General features: G+C 62.6%; 2 protein-coding genes across 2 annotated transcripts; one reads left to right on the top strand and one right to left on the bottom strand.

Moving 5' to 3' along the window:
• Positions 1–1,723: 1,723 nt before the first annotated feature.
• On the top strand, positions 1,724–6,527 carry LOC123393715 (collagen alpha-1(III) chain-like). Its single transcript, XM_045086538.1, has 4 exons — positions 1,724–1,949; positions 3,099–3,261; positions 4,209–4,334; positions 5,500–6,527. The coding sequence occupies exons 1-4, from the start codon at positions 1,724–1,726 to the stop codon at positions 6,344–6,346; spliced, it is 1,362 nt and encodes a 453-aa protein (XP_044942473.1). The 3' UTR covers positions 6,347–6,527.
• INSRR (insulin receptor related receptor) lies at positions 6,526–21,919 on the bottom strand. The gene is made up of 21 exons (XM_045086711.1): positions 21,773–21,919; positions 18,348–18,899; positions 16,689–16,992; positions 16,456–16,598; positions 16,107–16,251; positions 14,210–14,800; positions 12,639–12,877; positions 12,088–12,255; positions 11,801–11,996; positions 11,637–11,678; positions 11,346–11,566; positions 11,030–11,166; positions 10,783–10,945; positions 10,474–10,579; positions 9,776–9,828; positions 9,363–9,592; positions 8,753–8,863; positions 8,462–8,621; positions 8,054–8,183; positions 7,801–7,935; positions 6,526–7,579 (listed from the first exon to the last, which is right to left on the bottom strand). The coding sequence occupies exons 1-21, from the start codon at positions 21,855–21,857 to the stop codon at positions 7,339–7,341; spliced, it is 4,152 nt and encodes a 1,383-aa protein (XP_044942646.1). The 5' UTR covers positions 21,858–21,919; the 3' UTR covers positions 6,526–7,338.
• Between the last annotated feature and the right edge of the window lie 1,744 nt (positions 21,920–23,663).

The following is a 23,663-nucleotide window of genomic DNA, read 5'->3' as shown; positions in this document are numbered from 1 at the left end:
TCTGGAGTCTGGGATTCCAAGGTCAAGGTGCCAGCAGGACTGGTTTCTGCTGAGAACTCTCTTCTTGGCTCACAGATGGTCGCCTTCTTGCTGTGTCCTCACATGGCCCTTCCTCTGTGCTGCTGCAGGGCAGGCTGGGGCACATGCTGCAGGTCTCCTCCTCCTCCTACAAGGACCCCCGTCCTAGCCATCAGGACCCCACCTTTGTGACCTCATTGAGCCTTCATTACTTTTTTTTTTAAATTTTATTTGTCAGAGAGAGAGAGCACAAGCAGGGGGAGCGGCAGAGGGGGAAGCAGGCTCCCCACTGAGTAGGGAGCCTGACACAGGGCTCGATCCCAGGACCCTGAGATCATGACCAGAGCCGGCAGCAGACGCCCAGCCACTGAGCCACCCAAGCGCCCCCCCCGTAATTCCTTCTTTAAAGCCGCTCTCTCTCCAGACAGTCACACGGGGGGTCAGGGCTTTAACATCTGAGTTTTAAGGAGACATGATACAGCTCACACACCAAATGTCAAAGCCCGTCCTCTCCACTCAAAGAGCTCGAATCCTAAGGCAGGCGGAGTCCGCTTGGCAATTCAAAGCTGTTGTGCCCAGAGCCCCGTGCATCCTCTGGGAAGCTGCGGAGAGAGCTGTCCTGTGATGGGGGGGGGGCCGGGCGGAGGCGAGGGCCGGAGTGCAGGGCGAGGGGCGCCTGGGTTGGGCCGTGATAAGAAGCCGCGGGTGAATATCCGTCCTCCCCAAGGCAATCTCTAGGCTCAGTGCGGTCCCCACCAAAGTTCCAACGGCCCTTGTCACAGAAGCAGAACAAACCTGAATGTGTGTGGAATCATGGAGAGGCAGAAGGGCCGGAACAGTCTCAAGAAAGGTCAAAGCCACAGGCATCGGGCTTCCTGGGCTTAAACCGAATCACAAACCAGTAGTTACCGAGGCAGGATGGCACTGGTATGAGACAGACCCACAGATGGACGGGACGGAAGAGAGAGCCCGAAACCACCCACCACGCATGGTCAGTCACTTCATGACCGAGGGGCCGAGAATACACAGGGGGGACGGGTGTTCCCTTCGGTAGATGATGTTGCGGAAACTGGACGGCCCCGTGCAGGAGAATGAGACCCAACTCCGATCTCACACCAGGAACAAAAATTAACTGAAAATAGGTTAAAGAGGGGTGCCTCGGCAGCTCGTCGGTGAAGCGGCTAAGGTCTGCTTTCGACTCAGGTCATGGCCTTGGGGTCCTGGGAGGGATCCCCGTGTCGGGCTCCCTGCTCGGTGGGGAGCCCGCTTCTCCCTCTCCCTCTGCTGCTCCCCATGCCCCTGCTTGTGCGCGCGCGCGCTCTCTCTCTCAAATAAATACAGTCTTTTAAAAAAATGGATGAAAGACCCAAGATTAACAGAACAGGACCCGAAAGCATCGAGCTCCCAGAAGAAAAGGAAGGTGGAAGCCCCTCGACATCAGTCGTGGTGATGACTTTACGGGTTTCACACCCAAAACAGAGGTGACAACAGCAAAAACAAACACGTGCGACTCCATCACGGTGAAAAGCTTCTGGACAGTCGGAAACCACCACCAACATTTTCAGGTAACCTACCGCATCGGAGAAAATAGTTGCAAATCCTATCTCCGGTAAAGGATTAAGCTCCAAAATACGTAAAGAAGTCGTAAAACACCATAGCAAAAAGCCCACAAACAACGTGATTCACAGAGGGGCAGAGGGTCTGGATGGACAACTTCCCAAAGAAGACAGTGTTGGCCGGCTGGTGCCAGGCAGGGCCTCCGGCTCCCGGAGCATCGGGGAAACGCCGCTGGAAACCGCTGGAGGGGGCGGCTGGCTCCGTGGATGTCTGGCCTCAGGCCTCCTGCGCGGCCGTGGACTTGGCCTTGGACTTGACTGATGAGTTGAGCGGAGGCTCAAAGTCAGCTCTTGGAAACTTCCCGGAGCACATTAGTATGTTCAGTTGACATTCAGTTCGGGTCTGGCTCCCAAGGCCGTGTTGCATCCCCAGGTCTCTGCCCTTAGCGGCTGTCCTGAGGTCGTCCGGGGCGTGTGTTGAAAACATGTTTGGTGCTGGAGCCCCTGCGTTTTAAGGGCTACAGGGTTAAGGAAGCCCCGAGGAGGGGAGACCCACAGGGAAACCAACCCAGGTAATTCCGATTGATGGGAATGAACTGGGTGGGGGTGGGGAGCGGGACACTCTGCCTGGAGCCAGGTTGCACGAGGCCAAGAAAGCCTTTGGAGGGGAGGTGGTCCCCGAGAGAGCAGGTTTGGGAGGTCTGGTGATGCTCAGCATGAAGGAGCACAGATGGGTGGGGGAGGGTGTGGGGCTCAGCGGTCCTCCGGGCAGGAGTGAGCCTGAAGGGCAGGCAGCCCCAGACACAATGCCGAGGGCACCCGCCGGGCTGCTTTGTCTTGGCTCCTGGGTCCTGGGAGCCCCGGGGAGCTTCCAGCAGGGAAGCGGTGAGGTGGGACTAGGCCCTGGCTCCCCACCTTGGCAGCTGTCCTGGGGCGCTGGCCCCCCCACGGCTCAGGGCGTGGCTTCTGCTCCTTGCTGTGACTCTGTCCCCCATGGCCAAGACTCTGGGGTGTGAATTCCACGTGTCACCGTGTGCTCAGGGTGGTTTGGTGTCGGGGCTGGGCGTTTGTACCCAGTGCCTTCCTGCCCTTTGGGGCTTTCTCGCAGTCCCCGCCCAGGGTCCCCCAGCACCGCTAGGGGCAGCCATCAGTCATTCGGCAGCGGGTCGCGGTGGGGAAACGCCAGGACAGCTCGGACGTTGAATCCCAGCTCTGCCGTTTATTTAGTTGTGGGACTTTCTCAGGCTCCCGTGTCCTGATCTGTCAGCCACAGCAGGACACATGACACACTGTTCCCTGAGTTGAGAGCGCGGGCCGCGCGCACACATGTCATCGGTGCTCCGTTCGTTTTAGGAACGGATGATCCCGGTGGACGACAACCACCACCAGCGCCCGTCACCCGCCCGTCACCTGCCTCTCGCCTCCCAGCCCCCACCCTGCCTTGTTTACTCAATCGCTGCCGCCCGAGGGGCCTGGACTGCAAACCGCATTTCACACACGCCCCTGCTAGCGGGTCTCTGTTAGGTTCTGCCGAGGGATGTTTGGGGCCGCGGGGCGCGAGGGGCCGTCGGGGCACGACCGGGCTTCCTCCTGTTGGCTTCCTCTTCGCGGCGCTCCAGCTCCAGCCGCCGCCCCGGGAGCTGGACCCGCTCGGAGTTTCTGGCTTACTCGCTCTCCCAGCCTACAGGTGGGAGCATCTACCTGCCGCGATCGGGGTTACTTGGTGTGTTCCTTGTTGGCTTCCAGCACCCCCCCCCATACCACTGAGGTCAACCCCTTATCTTCAGCCCCGCGTGTGGAAATACCCAGCGTGGTTTCCGTTTTCCCGAGGCCACTCCTGACCCCAGCGCCGCGGCTGGCCGGCAGCAGGTGCAGGACCAGAAGGGCCTCGGCCCAGATGTGGGGTCAGGGGATGGGTCCCACGTGGAGGCGAGTCCCAGGGGAGTCCCAGGCCACCGGCGGCGTGCTGGAAGGAAAGGAAGAGTCCAGACGGATTGAAAGGAGCTCGGAGGGTCGGGATGGTGGGCAGGCGGGTCACGGCGAGAACTGGAAGGCCTCCCCTCCAGGGAAGAGGCAATGGAGAGACAGAGATGGCGACCAGGCATGGAGAAGACGCTGGCTCTCGGCCCCCGGCAGGGTGGGGGTTGAAGAGGCCGGACCCCCAGGAACGGGCTGTGTGATGTCGAGCTGGTGATTTGGCCGCTCAGATCACTGTTTTTATTTATTTATTTTTTAATTTTTAAAAAGATTTTATTTATTTATTTGACAGGCAGAGATCACAAGCAGGCAGAGAGGCAGGCAGAGAGAGGGGGAAGCAGGCTTCCCGCTGAGCCGAGAGCCCACTGCTCAGGACCCTGGGATCCTGACCTGAGCCGAAGGCACAGGCTTGACCCACCGAGCCCCCCAGGCGCCCCTATAATGTCCTTTAACAAACACATGGAGAGGATGGCGGGAAGCAAACAGAGCCCCCCCCCCCCGCCCCCGCAGCCCCGGCTCCCAGCTGCGCACGAACACTTCCAGGCATCTGTCTGAGTTAGCCCAGGGAAACGCAAGACGGGGCTCCCGGATCGCTTGTCACCTGGGCTCTTCCCTCTGCCCTCACCGTGGCCACCCTTCCCTATGCTTCTGCTGCAGCTTCCAAGGGACACCGCGGTGGGGCTGCAAGGGTCGAGGGTGCCGGGCTGTCCCGCTCATGGAGCGCTCGGCGATCAGGACGCGATTTCAGCCCCTGACCTTCCTTCACCGGGGACTCTCCCTTAGGTAAGGCTGCTTCCAAGGGGCCCCGCGCTTCCCGCGCCCCCGGTCTGGTCTTTCACACGGCCCCACCTTCTTTCCTCCTGTGTCAGGGGCGCCGCTGGCCGCACCCCGAGCTCCAGCTGCCCGTCTCTCTCTTTCCTCCGCCTGCCAGAGCGGAAGGGCCTGGTCTAGTTTTCTGGAGGGTCCTTCTTCCTAGTCTCAGGGTTTCTTCCCGCGTCTTCTGGGGACCCTCCAACCCCCCATCTCCCTGCACCTCTGCCTACTTGCCCCTCCTGCAGCTCGGCAGGACCAGCCTGACCCCCCCCCCCCGAAGGCTGGGGACCCAAGAGGTCCCTCCATCCTCTGCCCCTTCATATCTGGAAGTGACCAAGCGGAAAGTGTCCCTGTTGTGGTCACAAGTGGAGGGGGAGGTAAGATGTCGGTGGGGGGGGTGAGCGTCCAAGCTTCCACTGCGTGGGGAACAGGTTCTGGGCTCCCATCCCCCGCTGGTCTGCGCATCTCCCCTCCCCACCTCCCAGCACCCAGCCTTCCCCATTCTTCCCCATCCTGACAGTGGAGAAGGCCTCTGTGGTTCAGAGCCGCAGCCGCAGGGGGTCATTGCTGGGAGAGAGGCAGGAAGGACTATCTTGTGCCCTCCAACGGATCCCCCGCTTCCTCCTAGGATTTCAGTCACCATCTTTGTGCTGCTGGTGAAGAAGCACTTCCTTCTTCCCAGGGCCCCCCCTTCTCTCCCCTGCTGTGGTGGGAGCCATGCAGGTGGGGGGGAGTGGCTCCTGGCCTGCTCAGTGCTGGAAGCCCAACTGTTCCGATGTCCTGCCTTCCCAGGAACCGAATGAGGGGACATCTGATACCCAATATTGGGGGCCAAGATTCCTACAATACTGTTGCCACGATTCTGGGCCAGGGGCTAGTGTCCTGGCTTTGGAGAAGGGCAAATACCCCCGAGTTAGGGCGGCGTGCTCCCCCCACTCCTCCCCACACCCACTCAGAACACCCCCCCCATCCCACAGCCACAGCAGGGACCTTGGAACTCTGCCATGCAGCCCCTCTGAGACCCCTACTCTGTCAGTCATCAGGGGTGGCTGAAGCCTTGTTCTCAAGCTCCGGACCGTGCCCCGCGGGCTCATCAAGAGCCGCCACCTACTCAGCTCTTTCTTCCTTTCCTCAGTCCGTCCCCATCCAGACCACCCTGCGTGTGGGACAGGCCGTGTGCAGGACTCTGCAGGTTAGGGGTATGGGTGGCGGGGAGAGGGCTTGAGCCCACTGCTGCTGTCGGGCCGTGTGCTCCGTGGGAGGCTGTGGGTGTCCCCGCGGGGCTCCTGTGTGGAGCGTCCTCCCTCCTAGTCCCCGGGAGGCCGTCAGAGACCAGCCCCCGGGGAGAGAACCTCCCGCGCTCCCGGCTCGCTACGCTGTGGTTCCACCAGCAACCATTGGGGGTCACTGTTGCTTCAGCGACCCGTGACCGGCAGGGTCAGGGCAGGGGTCCAGGGGACCGGGGGTCCTTGCCGCCCATCTTGACCCCGGCAGGGCAGGGCACAGGAGCTGTACGCGCTCGGGCAGACACGGTCTCCGCAGACTCTCCCCAGGCTCCGCGTGTGCGGCGGCGCGTGGCCACCTGGGAGCGCGGCCCCGAGGCCGGACCCGGAGAGGCCGGTACAGAACCCGAGCCCCGCCAGCCCTTCTGCCGCCGGCCTCCTCCCCGAGACTTCAGTCCTTTATCTGCTGCTCCTCCCCGCAAATGTCCCGCCGGCCTTGGCATCGGAGCCCGGAAAGAGACTCCGCTGGGCTCCTGCCGCATGCCCGGGGGCATCTCTGTTCCGGCGCGCGGGGCGGCGGGGAGCGGACGCGCAGGCTCCGAGCGGACGCGCCTCCCTGCCCGGCTGCGGCTGGGGGCGTCCAGCGCCCACCGGGCATCAGGGCCCCTCCCCCGCTCTGTCCGCCCCCGGAACCGCGAGGGGCCCCCCAGAGATGAGGGCGGGGGGGGGCGCGGCTCGGCCGCGGGGGGGCCTGCTTGAGCGGCAGTTAACAGCGAGGTCGTCCTGCGCCACCGCCACGGGGCCGCTGGCAGGTCAGGTCCTGGCGGAGCTGCGGACAGCCGCGCTTATCCTGTATCCCCACCTCAGGGTCAAGTCCCCAAGGAGGAGGGAGGAAGTTCAGCCCGTGTTAGCACCAGATAGACAGAGAGGTAATGGGCTGCCGGGGCCAGGGCACAAAGAGACCCGCATTTATTGTGTTTTCTCCAGCCTTCCCGTGAGAGGCAGGGGTGCCGCGCAGGAGCGAGGGCAGGGAGGAAGCAAGGCTCTTGAAGCCCCAATCACCCAAGGGTAGGAGGGAGGTGGAGGGGAAGGGCCTGTGGGAAGGGGGGAAACTGCACCGAGGCATGTGCCTGGGGACGAGGGAGGAGGAACACCAAGCTGGGGGGTTCCTGGTTTCAGCGAAGGAGAGGAAGGCGGCGGGGAAGCTACCCGGCTGGGCTGGGACCTCTGCTCACCCAGGTCTCTGGGTTCCCCCCACAGCACCTGGGGCAGAGGGGGGCCGTGAGACACCCACCCCCAGCATTCCAGACAAGGACAGGGAGGCCTGAAGCGGGCTGCTCTGCTGGTTTCCAGTGTGCGGAGGGCGCCACATGTCCACAGGAGGCTGGGGTTCTCTGGACCCCAAAGCTGAGGCTGGGGTTCTCTGGACCCCACCTTCCGGGTGGGTGAGCCCCGTCTGAGTAGGGCCCCCTCTCTGAGGGCTGGGGCCTCTCCTCCACTCGGGCTGGGACCTTGTTCACTTTCTCGTGGAGAACTCAGACTCCCGAAGAAATCTTGAAAGTCTCTGGACTCCTTAAGGGCGAGTCCGCTCTGAGCCCCCCACCCCATCTTTCCTCTCCCGCCCCCTGGTGCAGCCTGGGCACCCCCTGGCCTTTCTGACCATGGGATGGGGTGTGAGTGTCTGCACACTTCATGGCCACAAAGGTCAGGACCCTTCCTCTCCGCCAGTCATCCGGGGAATACGGTGCCCCTCAGTGCCCCGGACCCCCATTTTGGGGGTGGCAGCCTGAGGAAGCCTCTTCTGGGGTGGGCAGAGAGTCAGGTTTGACATCAGGCAGCAGCGCCCCGCGGGCCGCCCGGCACTCTGGACTGTAGTAGAAGGAAAAGAGACGGAAGGAGGGCCGCAGCTCGCCCCGGATGCTGTCCAGGATGTGGGTGAAGGCGGGTCGCAGGCGCGGGCTCTGCTGCCAACAGCGGCGCATCAGCTCCTGCCTGGTGGGGCGGGGACAGCATGAGAGCAGGCCGGCTGCTGCAAGGGGCCGTGGGAGCCTGCCTCTGGGAGGACCCCAGGAGAGTAAGCAGGGCTGTAGTGGGGAAGACTCAGCTGGGGACCGGCGGACAGGAGCGCATCAGAAGAGGCGGGCCAGAGTCATGGGGGCAGGGTGGGTAGACAGAGCAGGGATGAGGAAGGGGTGGGGTGGGGGGTGACTTACAGCTGAAGGGGACAGCTCTCCAGCTCCTCCAGGACCCCACCATCCATGACAAACTTGAGCACCTGCTCGTTGGATAAGCCCTGGTAGGGCTGTTCGGCCAAGGTCACGATCTCCCAGAGCACCACACCGAAGGACCTGGAGGACATGCAGAAGGGCTTGAGCCCAGCACCTTGCACGCTGCTCAGCACATCCAGGCCTCATCCCGGACCCCACCTCCACATCCCCCAAACCCTCTGCTCCAGCCAGCCCCCACCAGACATCCGAGTGCGTGGTGAAGATTCCATCTTTGAGGGACTCGGGGGCCATCCAGCGCACGGGCAGCAGCCCCTTCCCACCCTTGCGGTAATAGTCAGTTTCGTACACGTCTCGAGTCATCCCAAAGTCTGGAAAGTGAGGGTGGACAGGGATGGGGGCAGCAGAAGCACATGCCAGCCCCTGGCCCAGGGGTACCTCTCCTGGCCTTCTCCCCCTCCATAGCTTCCAAGAATTCTGGAATGTGAGCGCTCAAAGAACCTGAGATCATCCCGCCCCAGGACCTCTGGCCTTGGACGGAGAGGCTGTGAGGGACAGGCTGTCGGGTGGGCCTGAGTCTCCCAGCCCAGCTTAGGGAGAGTCCCTGTGTTCCTCAGGCTGCCCCATGCCCGCCCAGCACCGTCTGTACCCCCAATCTTGACAGTGAAGTCCTGGGACACCATGCAGTTCCGGGCCGCCAGATCTCGGTGCACAAACTTGTTGGCAGCAAGGTAGGCCATGCCATCTGCAATCTCACCAGCCATCTGGATCATATCTCCCAGCGCTGGCCGTGGGAGCCCCGGGTTGTTCTAGGGCCAAGAGAGGGGGCTGATGAAGAAGGAACCTAGAGGTTGGACTCCTGCCCAACCATCTCCCCACAATTGTGCCCATGTCTTCTCTAACTCCCCAGCCCCGTGGCCAGGGTCTTCTGGGTCTCCACCTCTGACTCGGGCCGCAGAGATCGAAGATGGCTCTTGAGGTCCCCCCGGGTCATTAACTCCATGATGACCAGAGTTGGCTGGCCCTGGGACACCACGCCCAGGAGACGTACCTGGGATGGACAAAGAGCCTGGTTGCTGGTCCACCCAACACCCTGACCCTTTACTCACCTGGCCAAAATGTTGCCCTACTGTGACCACCAGCTGACCTTGACACCAACCCTGACCCTAAACCCAACCATGACCGTAATCCTAATTCTAATCTGCCAATGATACTGACCCTAACCCATGACTTTGATCGTATCTGTCATTCCAATCTTCAGGATTCACCCAATTCTGACCTTGATCCCAATCATGACCCTCATAATGATCTAGACGCTCAATATTGAACCCCATTGATGACGGATCACAGCCCTAGCCGTGATTCTGCCATGGCCCCACCATGACTCTAACCTAACCACTCTAACTCTAACCCTAACCATGACTTTTACCTCAGTCCCAACCTTGACCTTGATGGTACCCTGACCTCATCCTTGACCCTATCCTTCTTATCATGTGACTTTCACCGTAATTATGGACCCTACCCTGGCAGTGTCCCCGATCCTTCCTTACCACATGGTGACACTTGAATGCCTTCATGACAGAGGCTTCCTTGAGGAACTCGATGCGTTCTCGTGGACTGGCCAGCTCATTGACGGTCTTCAGGGCCACCGGTGTGGACTCCTCTCCGGCCTCCAGCCCTTGTGCCAGCCCCTCGTATACCATCCCAAAGGAGCCCTGACCCAGTTCCCGGATTATGGAGATCTGCTCCCGAGGCACCTCCCACTCATCAGGGACGTACACTGAGAGGAGGTGCGAGTCATGGGGCAGGAACACGGCCTCTGCCGCGCCCCCACCCGCCTCTCTCCTCTTCGGAAAGGCTTGGGTCCCAAGGCGGCCTTGTCTAAGAAAGTCTCCCGGAGCGTGCCCCTCCTCTCCTCCTGCCTCCCCTTCCCACACTCCTGTCCCGCCACTCCCGGACCTACTCTCAGAGGCGCTGAAGTACTCCGGATTCACAGAGGCATACAGGGTGCTGCTTCTGCAAGGGGGGTGGGGGGGGGTCAGGCTGGAAGGGTCCTCAGGAAGGAGCAATGTCAGAGAACGCGAACGAGGGTACTGCCAGGAGGACCGAAGCCCCTTCCTCCCGTCCTCCCGTCCCAGGCCAGGCCGTCCCTGGGGAGCCCCAGACAGTTTCCAAGCGGGTCTTTGTCGTAGGCCCGGGGTCTGGGATCTGACGGACTGCGGACAGGGAGGACAGGAGGAGGGCGGCTCCTGCCTCCTCCGCTCATCCTTAAAAGCCGGCCAATCAAAATTCTGCCTCCATTTCCCTCTTGTGTTCAGCCCCAGGGCATCTGGCACCAACCAACCCAGGGCACTTGGTGGGGTCTCCTGTCTCTTCCCCTGCTTCCTTGGCTGAGAACACGGTGACCAAATGAACACTCCCAGTGCGCCCAGACTGGGGAGTCCCCGGAGGGAAGACCTGCACTGGTAACATCAGGGAAACTTGGTCCCTCAGACTGAAAGGGGGTCTCCCCCATGCTGCCCTCAGGGGATGTTATTGCTTCTAAGGAATGTTCTCTTCCGGTCTCATATACCACCTTTCAGGGACCGACCCTGTCATGAGGGCTGGAGGGGGGGGGGTTGGGAGAGGGGGATGGGAACCGGTGGGACCGGGCGTCGTCACCTCTTCCTGCCGTAGAAGAAACCAAGGGCAGCAAGAATGATGAGCAGCATGAGCCCCACGGGGGTGACAGTGAGAAGGACGTGCAGCCCCCCGGAGTCTTCCTCCTCTGGTGGTCAGAGGGCAGCAGATGGTAGGGTCAAAGATGGAGAAGTCAGAGGGTAGAGGACACTTCTGTTTTCACCGTGGGAAGTGAGAACAGGGACCCGGTGGAGTGGCCACCACGTTCCTGTGGTAGAAACCACAGGAGACGTGGCTGGGGACCCAGCTGGGGCTGTGGGGGTGCATGTCTGGGACCAAGGCCACCCCTACCTGGGCCGGGGACATAGAAAGCGATGCTTTCTGTCCAGGAGCCATTGCCTGCCAGCGAGGTGGCCCGGACTCTGGCAGAGTAGTTTCCAGGGGGTAGCAGGGCCAGCTGGACGCCCCCAAACTTGGCGTACCGCAGTCGGGACACACACAGCACGGTGGCCTCCTGAGGGCAGGGCAGAACAGCTGGCTGGGAACAGGGCGGACATGCCGTCTGGGTCCGGGTTTGGGGGTTCCCGCGGGTACCTACCTCTCCCAAGCGGCGGTACTTGATTTCGTATTTGAGGATGAGTCCGTTGGGGTCCGGTGGCTCCAGCCAGCGCAGGAGGACACTGCTTTTGCTGGCCGCCTCCCAGGCCACCTTCCCTGGGATGCCATCGGCTTCTCCTGCGGGAGAGGGCAGCAGCAGCCCCGCCCCTCAGCTTCACGTCCGGGCGCCTGGGGGCTAATCTCGAGGGTCCAGGAACCTCAGGGCTTGTGGGGACTGGGGACGTGGGGACGTGGAACGTTGGGGCACTACCTGGGTAGAGTCCCGCGGGTGGGGGCGGGGCGGGGGGAGAACCTACTGTGGGGCATGGTGCGCGCGAAGACGAAGGTGGCGGCGCTGCAGCCCACGGTGTGCGCCGCGTGGTTGCAGGCGTGGATGTCGATGCGATATTCCGTGAAGTGACGCAGGCCACTCAACACTGCGCGCTCCCGGGGCACTTTGTCCTCCTGGATCTCGAAATCCGAGGTGTTTCCCCCAAGCCGGAGGGTCCCGGCGGCCCGGCGCTGCCTCCCCGAGTCCCTGGGGAGGGCGCGAGTCAGAGCCGCGGCCGCGCCCCGGGACCGCCACCCCTCAATCCCGCCCGGCTCACCTGTGAGGGTTCTTATGGATGGACGTCACCTTCCAGGGGGATCTGGGGAGACCAGGGAGGGCTGCGTCAGGCCCCGCCCCCGCCCCGCCCCGCCCCCGCCGCCCCCGCCGCCCCCGCCAGGCCCACCAGGCCCGCCCCGCCCCCGCCCCCGGCGCCGGACGCACTTGGGGATGGTGATGGCGTTGTGCAGAAAGTTTTCGAACTTCTTCTGGAAGGAGGCCTCCTGCGCCTCCAGCGGCGGCAGGACCTGCCCGGGAGGGGGGTGCTGGCAGGGGCAGCAGCCGGGCTCCGTCTCGGCTTCCGGCTCCTCGTCTTCGCGGTCGAAGCGGGGGTCGCTGTGGCTGGTGGGCAGGCGCAAGCCTGGTGCGGCGCGGGGGAGAGGCGCGGTCAGACGGACAGCCCCCCGGCGCCGCCGCCCCGACCCTCCGGCCTGCGCCGCTGCCCTGCGCACCGCGGTGGCAGTAGTCGTTGAGGTAGAGGTCGCCGTCCTCCGCCAGACGCTGCCACAGCACCAGGTAGTAGGTGATGTTCCCGTTGCGCTGAGTCGGCGGCTTCCAGCGCACCAGCAGGTGGGAGGAGGAGTTGGACGTGGAGATGACGTCCTGGGGCACCGTGGGCGCTGGGGACGCAGGTAGGTGAGAATGAGGCGCCGCGGATTCCCCTTTCTGGTACTGTCTGGTACTGGCCCTTCTCTGGGGTCCAAGCCCTTCGCATTCTCCCAAGGAACCTCCCCTTCCTGGAACGCAGAATCCTGGCCTTCCCACAGCCCTGGAAGGCCCTTGAATTGGCTCAAGTATTCCCCCAGCCCTCTCCCACCCACAGCGTCTCTAGGACCGTAGGCCGATGCCCTCTGTTCTCTCCAGGACTCAAACATCTGGCTTCCCAGTCCCTAGGGGCCTGGTGTTGAAAGACCCAGCTTCCCTATTTCTGGTGCCTGGGTTCCCGCGTTCCCAACAGGGCTCAGGTATCCAGCTCCCACCCCCTTCAAAGTCTTCCGCATACCCGCCGGCAGGGTTCGGAGGTAGACGATGGGGCTCTGGGCTCCTTGGTGGGGGCTGTCCTCAGCGGTGGTCAGTGTGATGGCCCTTACAAACACTGCATATTGTGTCCAAGGCTTGAGGGGTGCAAGAGTCACCCCGGGTTCCTGGGTGCGGCTTAAGGGCAGCTCCACATCCAGCAGGTTCCAGCTCTGGGTCCCGCAGGCGTCTGGACCTATGTGCTCTGTGGCGTTCTGGAATGGGCTGAACACCCCATCCCTAGAGCTGAGGGGCGGCTCAGCCCCAGCCCAGTTTCTAGCACTCCCGCCCTTTCTGAACCACCATAAGAAGGTCACTGTCATTCTTCCAGTGTGTGTGAAGGCATCCCGCTCCTTGGGAGCACCCAGTGGGTGGGTGTGCTGAGAGCTGGGACTGGGCCAGGACCCACAGCAGGTCTGAGCCAGCAAAGCCACAGTCAGGCTGTGAGGCCATGATGCTAGGGGAGCTTCCTGAAGGACACTTAGGATTCTCTACCTTCTGAGCCCAGAGGCAGCTGGGTACAGCTGTGTGGACTGTGAGCCGCACGAGCCAGGCAGGGGGTGCTGTGCACACGTCCAGCCCACTTTAGTGTTCTTCGAAGTGTGATCTATGGACCAGGATTACCTGGGAGCTTGTTAGAAATGTGGATTCTCGGGCTCTCCCCATGACTAACTGACTCGGAATCTGTGGGGAGGGGGCCCAGGAGTCTGTATTTAGCAAACCCTCCAGCTCCCCATGCTGGGGACCGTCACCTCCCAATGAGGCCCAGGAGAGCCTTGGCCATTTGAGCCGGCCTGGCGCCATTGCCAGGCCCTCCTTCCTCCCCCAGGCCCTGTGCTAGTGGGAAACGAAGACCCCCCCCCCATCTGAATCCACAGGAAGGCTTCCGAGCTAGGTGTCTCCCTCTTCTGTCGACTGTAGACATGGAAACACTCCCACGCCGCCCTCCCGGCCTGCCATCCCGAACCCACTTTTCTCGTCTAAGAATTCTTGTTTTGATTCCTAGCCATGCTTTTGGAGCGATTCTTCCTGTGGTCTAGCCACGGTCCCTCCTACTACGGTCAGTCCGCTCTCTCCAAAGCAAAACCAGCCCGTCCTCGGCTGTCCCGCCTCCCTCCCTTCCTTAGGTTTTAATGAAATGCTGGCAGAGCTCCGCATAAACCTGGCCAAATTAGTGGGTGCTCCCCAAACCGCTGCTGGGGCAGGAGCCTGTGGTCAGCACAGAACATTAACATAGTGAATTGAAGTTTAATTATCCGAGCCTTCCCAGCGGGGCGCCTCTCCTGGTCTCTCAGAAGTCCTGACTGTCCTCTCCATTTCACTGCTGAGGAGAAACTGAGGCACGGAGGGGTGAATAAGGTGAAGGGAGAGACAGGCGTGGGCCCTACAAGGGAGTGAGACTTAGGGGTCCTGGCTCCTTGCCTCTCTGCACCCCAGCGCTCTGTCCTCACCCCTCACCTGGCTGCATTTGGGAACAGATGGGCGGGACCAGGTCTGACCCCGCCCACAGAGGGGGGACTCTGGCCCCGCCCCTCTAGCCCCACCCCCGGCACTCACGACTCCTTGTAGTACACGATGAAGCTGAGCAGGTCGCGAGCCTCCAGCGGCTCGTAGCGCTCCCAGCGCAGCAAGATGCTGTCGGCCTGCGTCACGTTGGACACGAAGCGCAGGGTGCGAGTCTGGCCTGGGGGGGCGAGGGGCCAACACCTGCTGTCAGCCGCGTCTGCCTCGGCCCGAGTCGCCTGCTCCGAGCCCCCACCCTGACCCGGCGGAGGCCACCCGCGGTGCGGCCCCCGAAGAGAACCTATCACGTCGTCCGGGGCAAACGCCCCCCACCCCCACCCCGGGGTCGTGTCTGGTGTGTTTCGGTGCGCGTGCGCGCGTCGGGGTTTCTGGGGGTCCTTAGCTGTGGGGTTGCGGTGTCGGGCCTCACAGGCGGCGCGGTCTCCATTGGTGCGGGGGTTGATCTCGGCCTTGTTTTGCCGTCCCCGAGTGCCGGTCACCTCCTCCAGGCGGTAGATGTGCTCCAAGCAGAGGCGAGGGTTGAAGGCGAAGTAGATCTTGCCCACGGGAATGGTGAGCCCCGCAGCCACCCAGGACCCCAGCTGTTGTAGGTTCTGGTTGTCCAGCACGTACAGAGTGTAGTTCCTGGGCGGGGGGTGGGGGTGGGGGAGAGACCTTGCGCTGCAGGGGAGGTGGAGGCAAAGGGTGGGGAACCCGAGCGCCTTGTGGGCCCCTCCTGCAGGGGCTGAGCTGGGGGCACAGGAGAGAAGGGGCCCTCAGCCTGGGGCTATGTCTCTCCAGCTGGAGTGTGGGTACCCCTGGGGGTCCACAGCAGTTTAGGAGAGACATGAGAAACCACTCAGCTGGATGATAATGTAGAAATTCTCTGGGGGTGCCTGGGGGGCTCAGTGGGTTGAACGCCCTCCTGACTTTGGCTCCAGGTGGTGATCTCAAGGTCATGATCTCAGGCTGGTGATTTCAAAACCCCTCTAGAGCTCTACTCTGGTGTGAAGCCTCTCTCTTCCTCTGCTGGCCCCCAACTCCCGGCCCACGAACAGGTGCGTGCTCTCTCATTCTCTCTCTCTCTGTCTCTCTTGTAAATAAGTAAAATAAAACAAAACAAAATAAAATAAAACAGGGACGCCTGGGTGACTCAGTCAGTTAAGCATCTGCCTCTGGCTTAGGTTGTCATCCCAGGCAGGAAGTCTGCCTCTCCCTCTGCTTCTCTCTCTGTCTCTCGTGAATAAACAAACAAACAAACAAATAAATAAATAAAGTCTAAATAAATAAATAAAAATAAAACAAAACATTCTCTGCGTTTTGAAAACTCCTAGCTATGCTATAGGTAGGTCTTGACTGGTAGGTGGCGGGGATGGGTTTCAAACCCAGGTGGTCTCGCTCTGCTGTTGAGAGCGTCAGAAAGCAGTGGTGACCTATGTGGAGTCTGATGTCACCATAAACGATATAGAATATATGTGTTCCCTGCACTGTTTTAAGTGCTTTGCACACAACAATGTAAGTAATATTCACAACAACCCTAAGAAAGAAGTAGTGTTAGGGGCGCCTGCGTGGCTCAGTGGGTTAAACCTCTGCCTTTGGCTCAGGTCAGGATCTCAGGATCCTGGGGTCGAGCCCCATGTCTGGCTCTCTGCTCAGCAGGGAGCCTGCTTCCTCCTCTTTCTCTGCCTGCCTCTCTGCCTACTTGTGATCTCTGTCTGTCAGATAAATAAATAAAAAATCTTAAAAAAGAAAGAAAGAAAGAAGTAGTGTTATATTAAACCCATTTTACAGATGAGAAAATTGAGGACCACAGAAGTTAAGTAACCTACCCAGTGTCACACATACGCCACAGAGCTGACTCCAGAGCCCATGCTCTCTCCCCCTGTTTGGGGAATGTTAGGGAGGACATGTGATAGCGGGAGCTGGTCAGAGGCTGTTTCTGACCCCTTACCCATCCACCATGGCGTCCCCTCGGATTAGTTTGAGGTTCCTGAAAAAGCCCAGGGACACGAGGGCAAAGGAGTGCTTGATTTTGAGGAAGCCAGTGATGGTCTCGATGAGCCCCAGGCTTTGCTGTAGCTCCGGCTCTAGGTTATCTGGAACCGGGGAAGACAGGGCTGGAGCCGGGTTGGGGAGGTGTATGGCTGGCAGGGGGAGTGGGGGGGAAGGTGCTGATGGCAGGGGTAGCAGGGAGGGGGCCCTGAGGACTGGGACCAAGGGTGACAGAAAGCAGGGCTTTATCTGGGTCACTGTCAGGGGCATGGCCAGGGGCAGAGGTGTGCCCCGAGGAAGGTACTGACAGCCTTGGCGAAGGTTGACGATGAGGCTCCCCTCCACATGGGTGCAGCCCGCCAGGTCCTGTGCCACCTGGATGGAGTCGATGGTCTTGGTGCCCACCTTGCACTCTTTGGGGCACAGCCCCTCACACTTGTGGCAGAATATGCTAGCAGGGGCAAGCGGAGGTGTGGAGTGAGCCCCGGACCAGTGGGGACCCCCTCACTGATCCAAGAGTGCCCCCATGCCCTACACTCACCTGCTGCTGTTGCGGGTGAAGCCCGGGGGGCACTGGGCCAGGCAGCTGCCCTCGTGGATGCCGAAGGTGGAGGCGCGGCCGGGCACAGAGCGCAGGCTGGCACAGCGCTCTGCCGTGACACAGCGCCAGGACTCATGCTGGTAGGTGCCTGGAGGGCAGGCCCGGTGACAGGCACCCTGGAAGTAGAGGTGACGACAGGCCAGGCAGGCCCGGGGGTCCTCTGGTCGGCTGCAGCCCCCCAGGCATTCGGAGTGGCAGCACTCCCCCCAAGCTGTGCAGGCCAGCCCATGGGGACAGGGACACACTGTGGACAGAGTGCGGAGTTAGGCCTCCCCCCGACACCCCCGTCCCGGTGCCAACCCCTCCCCTGGGATAACACTGAAGGGTGGCATCCAGATTCCTCCAGTGCAGATGACAGTGGCTGCTGGCTTGCTTTTCCCCAGATGGGGCTCTTGAGGACCAGGATCATGGCCCCTCTCTGTGGCTTCCCATTGCCCACAGCACCTGGTGGGGGTTCAGAGCTCAGGATGGAGCAATGACCTTGTCTACCTGGACTGCTTCTTCCCAGCCTGCTGTCCTGTCTGGGCCCGGTGCTCAGCTCGTCACTGGGCATGGTGCCGGGGGAACCCGCCCCCTCTCCTGGGCAGTGAGGCCTGGGGCCGGTGGGCCTGTGAGTGTGTGTGCAGGGAGGGGGCACCCCCCCTCATCTCACCTGTCCACACCTCCACCCTCCCTGGCTCTGTGCCCTAGGTGGGGGCCACCCAAAGCGGCCGCCGTTGGGGGTGGGGGGTGGGGGCCCAAGGTGTGCGAAGTGTGCGGGTGGCAGCCTGCTGTCTGGGAGCGGGTGTGTGGTGGGGTCAGCGAGGGCGTGTTGATACTGTACATGAGAGGGGACGAGCAGCCACGGTGTTTACAGCCAACACAGGGGCATGGGCACGTGGGGCCCAGCGGACACAGAAGGGATCTGGTTACACTTCTGCTGTGACGCTGAGGCTTTGGGTGAGGGCTGGGGACGCCAGGTCTTGTCCTAGCTTCTGGAAGCTTTTCCTTTTCTCCCCTGTAACTTCTGTTTCCTCCTGTCACTCCCCCTTTGCGCTGCTTCCTTCCTTCCGTTTTCTCTCCAGGCCCCTGACTTGCTGAGGAAGACCCCACTGTGCTGTCCTCAGGGGGCTCCTCCTTTCCCCGCCCACCCGGCTCCCCTCCCCCCAAATACCGCCAGCCTGCCCTGCATCACCTGTGCTAGGACCCCTTTATCAGGAACCGAGAACCCCCGCCAGGGCCCAGGCACTGGCCTAATGCTGAGAGAATAGCCCATTGCCCCTAACGACCCCACGCTTACCTTACAGATGGGGGACGGGCTCAGACACGCACCGCGAGCGAAGCCAGTAGGTTACACAGCTAAGACCGGACGGAGCCCAGGCCGTCTGGCCTTGTACTTAGCCGCTGCCCCGTGTGGCTTCCCTCCCCCATGCCCACCTCACACATGTCCTGTCCCCTCTCCCTGACTCCTGGCTGTTGTCCTGCACGGTCCCTTGATGACCTTGTGCCAACTCAGTTACTGAATTTTTCTGACCCATCCTGTGGCCGCCCAGCGCCCACCCCACCCGCCCTGCCCTCCCTGTGCGCCCACCCCCGCTGGTGTTCTGGGCTGGGGCTCACCTCTCTGGCAGTGGCTGGAGGTCCAGCACCTGTAGTCAGTGTGCCCGCCGAAGGTGGTCCTGGCGCAGGGCTGGCCGGTGGCACCCAGCACGCCGGGGCACACGTCCGCACACTCCTCACGCAGCTTGTTGCCCACGATGTGGTTGGCGCCAGGTGAGGGCTGCAGTAGGCCCCAGTCGATGGTGGAGAGGTGGCACAGCTCCTGGTTCTTCTCCACCCGCACGGCCCCGCGCAGCACGGCCCCCAGCGCCGGCAGCCCCACGTCCCGCAGGTGCGGCATCTCGTAGATGACCAGTGCGTAGCCCAGGAAGAGGCGGGCGCCGCGCACCACTGCCAGGTTGGGGAAGAGGTCCCGCAGGCTCTCCAGGCCATAGACGCGGAAGAGGAGCAGGTAGTCCGTGACCTGAGTGAGGCGCGGGAAGCTGAGGCCGCGGAAGTCCTCACCGGTGGCCGTGAACATGAGCAGGATCTGCAGATGGCCCTCCACCACGCTGCAGTTCTCCAGACGGCGCAGCTCGGCCACCTCCGAGCGGATGTCCAGGCTGGGACACACTGTAGGCACAGGCGGCAGCGGCCGTCAGTGCAGCTCGGGCCTGGCACCCCATCCTGCCTGGGGAAGATTTGGGGAAGGGGAGCCTCTCCGGGAGCAGAACATCGCCCGGGAGCAGGGCGCTGCTGTGGCCTCCTCCCCGGCTTCCGAGGCTCCCGGCAGCTTGAAGGGCCCACTGCCGCCCGGGTGCCCTCCTGGTCTATTCTGCCCTGGAGAGCCAAAGGGTCTTCTCAAAAAAGGTGGGCTCCCATTCCTCCACCTCTTTCAAGTTCATGTCCTTACCCTCGCTGGCAAGGCCTCTGCGGCCTCTCTGACCCCATCCCCTGCTCTCTCTTCTTCAGCCACACTGACGTTTTTGCTGTTCCTCAAACAGGTCAGCCAAGCTTCTGCGCTGAGGCCTTTGCACCTTCTGTTCCCCATGACTAGAACACTGTTCCCTCTAGATGGTCCCTCACTTCCTTCAAGTCTCTGCTCAAATGTCCCCTCCTCAAGGAGGCCGTCTCTAACCCTCCTTTTAAATACCCCTTGCCCCCCGCTCCCTACTTTATTTTTCTCCTTAAATCTTTACACTGGCTAATATAGAATTTCCTTATTTTGTTTACGGTAAGCTCCAGAAGGGCAGGGATCTTCGGAATGACTCATGGCTGTCTCCGTGGTGCCTGGGATAGTGCCTGGCACAAAGCCGGTGCTCGGGCAATGTCTGACCAACGAGCGGATTCCACGGCTGAGACCAGCGCCTCATTCCTCCCTTCCCAGCCTGGCCTGAGGGAGCCCCATGTCTGCTCCCCGCACTGCTTTACGCTGGAAGGGACGTTCCAGCTCCCCGTCGCCGGAAGTTCAAACTTAAAATCCCTCAGGCTGACATGGCGTGGCGTTGACACACATAGGCCTACACGAGTTACGCCAGCCCCGGCGGGGTTCCTTGGCCTGGCCACACACTCAGCGCTCGTCCCATGAACCGCAGGTCCAGCCCGCCTCCTCCGATCCTGGCCTGAGTCACTCACTTCCCCCCCAGGCTGGGCGGCACCGGCCCTGGCACCCACAGGTGCCATCCATGTTTCTGTCACCCTCTAGGGAGGGGGTGGGGCGCTGCTGGTCAGCACCGTGTCCCTGCACGGCGCTCAGTCCAGGGCTAGAGACACCCAGGACCATAGTTTGAATCCACGGATATTTGGTCCCCAAGTCCGCTCCTCTCCTGGGGACCGGGGTGTGTCCGCCTTCTTCTGACCCAGGCCCACTTTCGTCTCTCTCCCCGAGGCACCAAGGACCAGTCCCCGGAGCGGGCTGGGTACCTGGGCCCAAAGGGTGCTCTCACTTTGCTCCTTCGGCAGCAGGAGATGCAAGTCTGAATTCTTGATCTGCTCGGCCTTTATCTCCTCAAGCCTGCTCGGCTGGCTAGCCTCGGCTCCCTCGCTCCCTGCCTGGCTCTGGGCACTCTGCCACAGCCCACCCCCACTCCCCCACTCCCCCACCCCTGCCCAGCCCCCGCTGAGGAGGCGGCCCCCCGGGGCTTATATCACACCTTCTCCCTGTCATCCCTAAGGGTCTCCGTGCTTGGCTCTGCCCAGTTCCTGTGTGTGTGTCTGAGCACACGCAGGTACACACGGGCGCGTGCACGCCTCCCCCCCCCAAGACAGAATGAGAAACACTTCTAGCCCTCCAGGCAAAGGCCAATCAGGGCCTACAAGGCGCCCACATGCCACTTTCCTCATGCCCCTGCCTCTCTAGGGCTCCCCTGATGGGAGTCATTTGGAAAAACAAATCCTCGACCTTCACAGATTAACCCCTGCCTGCCTCTCCTCAGGCCACGGCACTGCACAGAGCTGCACTGGGAACAGGACATCTGGGTCCCCTGTGACCAAACAAGCAAACGCCACCCTCCGGGCCCCTCCCAGGAACGTGCCCCCTCCTGACAACCGTGCTCCTGGCTGGCATCCGTGGTAGCCTGTCCTGGTGCAGAGTGGAGGAGGGGAGGGGAGGGCTCTCTCTTCCTTGCCGGCAATGCCTTCCCAACCAGTGCTGTTCCGGGGGGGGGGGGAACCCCTGACCCCAACCCATTTGCAGCTTTCCTGTCTCCGACCTGCTCCTGGGAGCCCTTGGTCTGAGGGCGTCACGGACCTGCCATCTGGGCGCACAGAGCCGGACCCTGAACCGTCTCAGTCCGGAAGGCGATGGTGGGGTTGGGGAAGGCCGCGCTCTTAATCCTTCCCCTTTGGAATCCTGCCGCTCAGCTTCTGTTCCCCTCCCCAGCCCCCACCAGGCTCCCCGCAACCCCCATGTGGGCCCCCTGGTCTAGATTGTCGTCCCCTCCCAAACTCTGCACACGGGAAGCCTCTGACCAGAAGGGCTAGTGTAAGGCATCCTCCATCCTAGTGTGGGGGCCCTGAGTGTGGGGGCCATGGGACCAGGTCCTGGGCACTGGTCAGCTTTCCCTCCCAGTCCTCTGAGCCTCAGTTCCCCGTCTGCACAATGGGTTTGGTTAGTTCATGGTGCCCAGTTCTGACCTACCCATCCCATCCTGGTGCCTGTCGAGTTCAGTGGCCTTGGACATGAGCCCTAAGACTCTGCCTCCATCCTGCCATTCTCATTCAGGCATACTGGGATCAGGGTTTCATAAGTGGGAATGGAGGGCATCTCTTCATCTCTCTCTCAAGGTCCTTCTCGCATCCCAGGGAACTGAGAGGAAATGCTTATGTGGGAGAGTTAACTGCCCCTGCTGGTGGGAAGTCCTTCTGAGAGCTAACCACAGTCTCCATGTTGCAGGAGGTAAACACCTGTGTTCCGGCTGGACACTCAGTTGTCTGGCCTCTGGGCTTGCCGGGGGGTGTGGGAGGGGTGGAGATGGGGGTCCAGGAGACAGTGTTGGGCGACTCACCCTCTAGTGTGTCCAGGCCAGATCCCAAGGAGAGGAGGGTCAGGAGCAGGTGTGCTACCCATGCGCCCAGCCTGGGTACTGCCATTGTCCCAGCCCTGCCTCGTGCCCAGTCCCGGCTTCTGCAGACGGCTCCGGGGAGAAAAGGGGTCTGGCAAGCCCTAAGGGACACAGAGAGGCAGGCTTCAAGGGGGAGGGAAGCGTACGGACCCACCGAGGGGGAATCCCACACAGAGATAGCAGGAGACGGAATGAGAGCCACGGGGACACAAAGACAGCCACAGCCAGCCACCGACAGCAGCCTGTGGCCCAGCCCCAGACAGAGACTCAGTCCGAACCAAGAGACAGAGAGATGAGGACGGAGACGCAGGCCGCAACGGAGCAGATGCGGAGAGGCCTCCAGAGGGAGAAGGGCTCGCAGGCTGCGAGCAAATGGCAGCCCAGGAGGCCTGCCAACCCGGAGCAAGAGTCGAACCGAAGCCTGGGGAGCTCGCCCGGGAGAGCGGCGCGGACCCGCCCGGGAGAGCGGCCCGGATCCTCGCGGCCGCGGGGCACCCGGGCGGGAGGAGCGGCAGGTGGCCGCAGAGACGCGCGCTATCTCCGGGCCACGGGGGCCGCGCCCAGCCCCCGCCCTCCCCGCCCCAGGGCCAAACGGATTGGCTTGCGGGGACCTCCGGCTCTCTCCGCCCTTCCCGCCAAGCCAAAATATTTAGCCTGACAACTGAGGGGGGACAGGTCTGTTGGGGGAAATAAGGCCAAAATACAGGGGGTGGTTGTCTGGGGACGAGCTCCCCTAGCGCCCCTGCGGACTCGCTCACGTGGGGCCGCGCTGCGGGCGGAGGAGGGGGGCCGTGGCCGGGGCTGCGCTGGGCTGGGCTGGGGGGGACATTCTGCGGCGGGAGCCCTGACACCCGCTGGGTGGCTCCTGGCAGGCGCCGGCGGGGCGAGCTTGCTGAATCCCGGCGGGACCGCGAACCGGTCCCGAACGCGCAGGCGGTTCGCCTCTCCCGGCCCCTCGCAGCCACCCGGGGGCCGCCACGCCCGCTTTCGCGCGAGGCTCGGTCCCAGCCAAGTCCCTCGGCCACAGCCAAGATCCTGGGCCTGCCTCTGTCCGGTCGCCTTCCCAAACCAGGCTGCCGGTCTGTCTGTCTGTCCGCGTCGGGGCAGCGGGCCCGGCGGAGAGTCCTCCGCACGCCTCTCTCTCTCTCTCTCTCTCTCTCTCTCTCTCTCTCGTCCTCTGGGCAGGGGTGGGCGCTCCGGGCGGCCCTCGCCTGCCCTCTCTGCCCGAGGGTCCCTGCTCCGGGACCCTTTGCTCGCCCTTACCGCCCCCTCCCCGGCCTAAGACGGTCGGGCTCCTGCAGCCGCCGCCGAGGCACGCGGCGTGGGAGGCGCTGGGGATCCCGGGGCTTCCCGGGGCGCGGCCTGCGAGGACCGACGGTGCCCAGCCCCACCGCGGCGGCTCGGGGTCCGAGGAGCTAAGAGCCGATCTATTCATTTCTCCGCGCGGAAGTCGATGCTCTCGCCAGGGCGGCGGTCGATGCCAGCCCAGCCCGGCGGGGCCCCAGCGGCCGGGGTCGGGGCGGTCGCGGGGCCCCGGGGCGCCGCTGGGAGCGGGCTGCAGAGCGCGCCCCCGCCCCGCGGAGCGCACACCCCTGCGCGCGGGCCTCTAGCGCCGCCCTGTGGTCCCTCCGGCGAGCGGACGCCTCGGCTGGCCCGGCCCTTCTCCCAATGTTTTGGGGCGACTCCTTTCTCCCGCTGTGTTTTCTTGCCCCAGGTCCGCGTTGGATCCTTTTGGGGTCCCTTCCCCTCTCCTCCTAGGGTTTGGAGACTGTTTCACCCCATTACCCCAAGTGACCTCGTACACTCCCTGAGGGGCGCGCGCCGCGAGGAGGGA

Source organism: Mustela putorius, unplaced genomic scaffold (genome assembly GCF_011764305.1).
Source record: "Mustela putorius furo isolate JIRA1106 unplaced genomic scaffold, ASM1176430v1.1 tig00000997_pilon_pilon_pilon, whole genome shotgun sequence".
NCBI lineage: Eukaryota > Metazoa > Chordata > Mammalia > Carnivora > Mustelidae > Mustela > Mustela putorius.
This window is presented reverse-complemented; position numbering and strand designations above follow the sequence as displayed.

Excerpts from the sequence above, each read along its gene's own strand:
- LOC123393715 (XM_045086538.1), top strand. The coding sequence starts at position 1,724 with ATGGACAACTTCCCAAAGAAGACAGTGTTGGCCGGCTGGTGCCAGGCA. Across the intron at positions 1,950-3,098 it reads AAACTTCCCGGAGCACATTA|GTTCTGCCGAGGGATGTTTG; the intron begins GTATGTTCAGTT and ends GGTCTCTGTTAG. Across the intron at positions 4,335-5,499 it reads CACCGGGGACTCTCCCTTAG|TCCGTCCCCATCCAGACCAC; the intron begins GTAAGGCTGCTT and ends TCCTTTCCTCAG.
- INSRR (XM_045086711.1), bottom strand. The coding sequence starts at position 21,857 with ATGGCAGTACCCAGGCTGGGCGCATGGGTAGCACACCTGCTCCTGACC. Across the intron at positions 12,256-12,638 it reads CCTCCGAACCCTGCCGGCGG|CGCCCACGGTGCCCCAGGAC; the intron begins GTATGCGGAAGA and ends CTGCGTCCCCAG. Across the intron at positions 10,946-11,029 it reads AGTACCGCCGCTTGGGAGAG|GAGGCCACCGTGCTGTGTGT; the intron begins GTAGGTACCCGC and ends CCCTGCCCTCAG.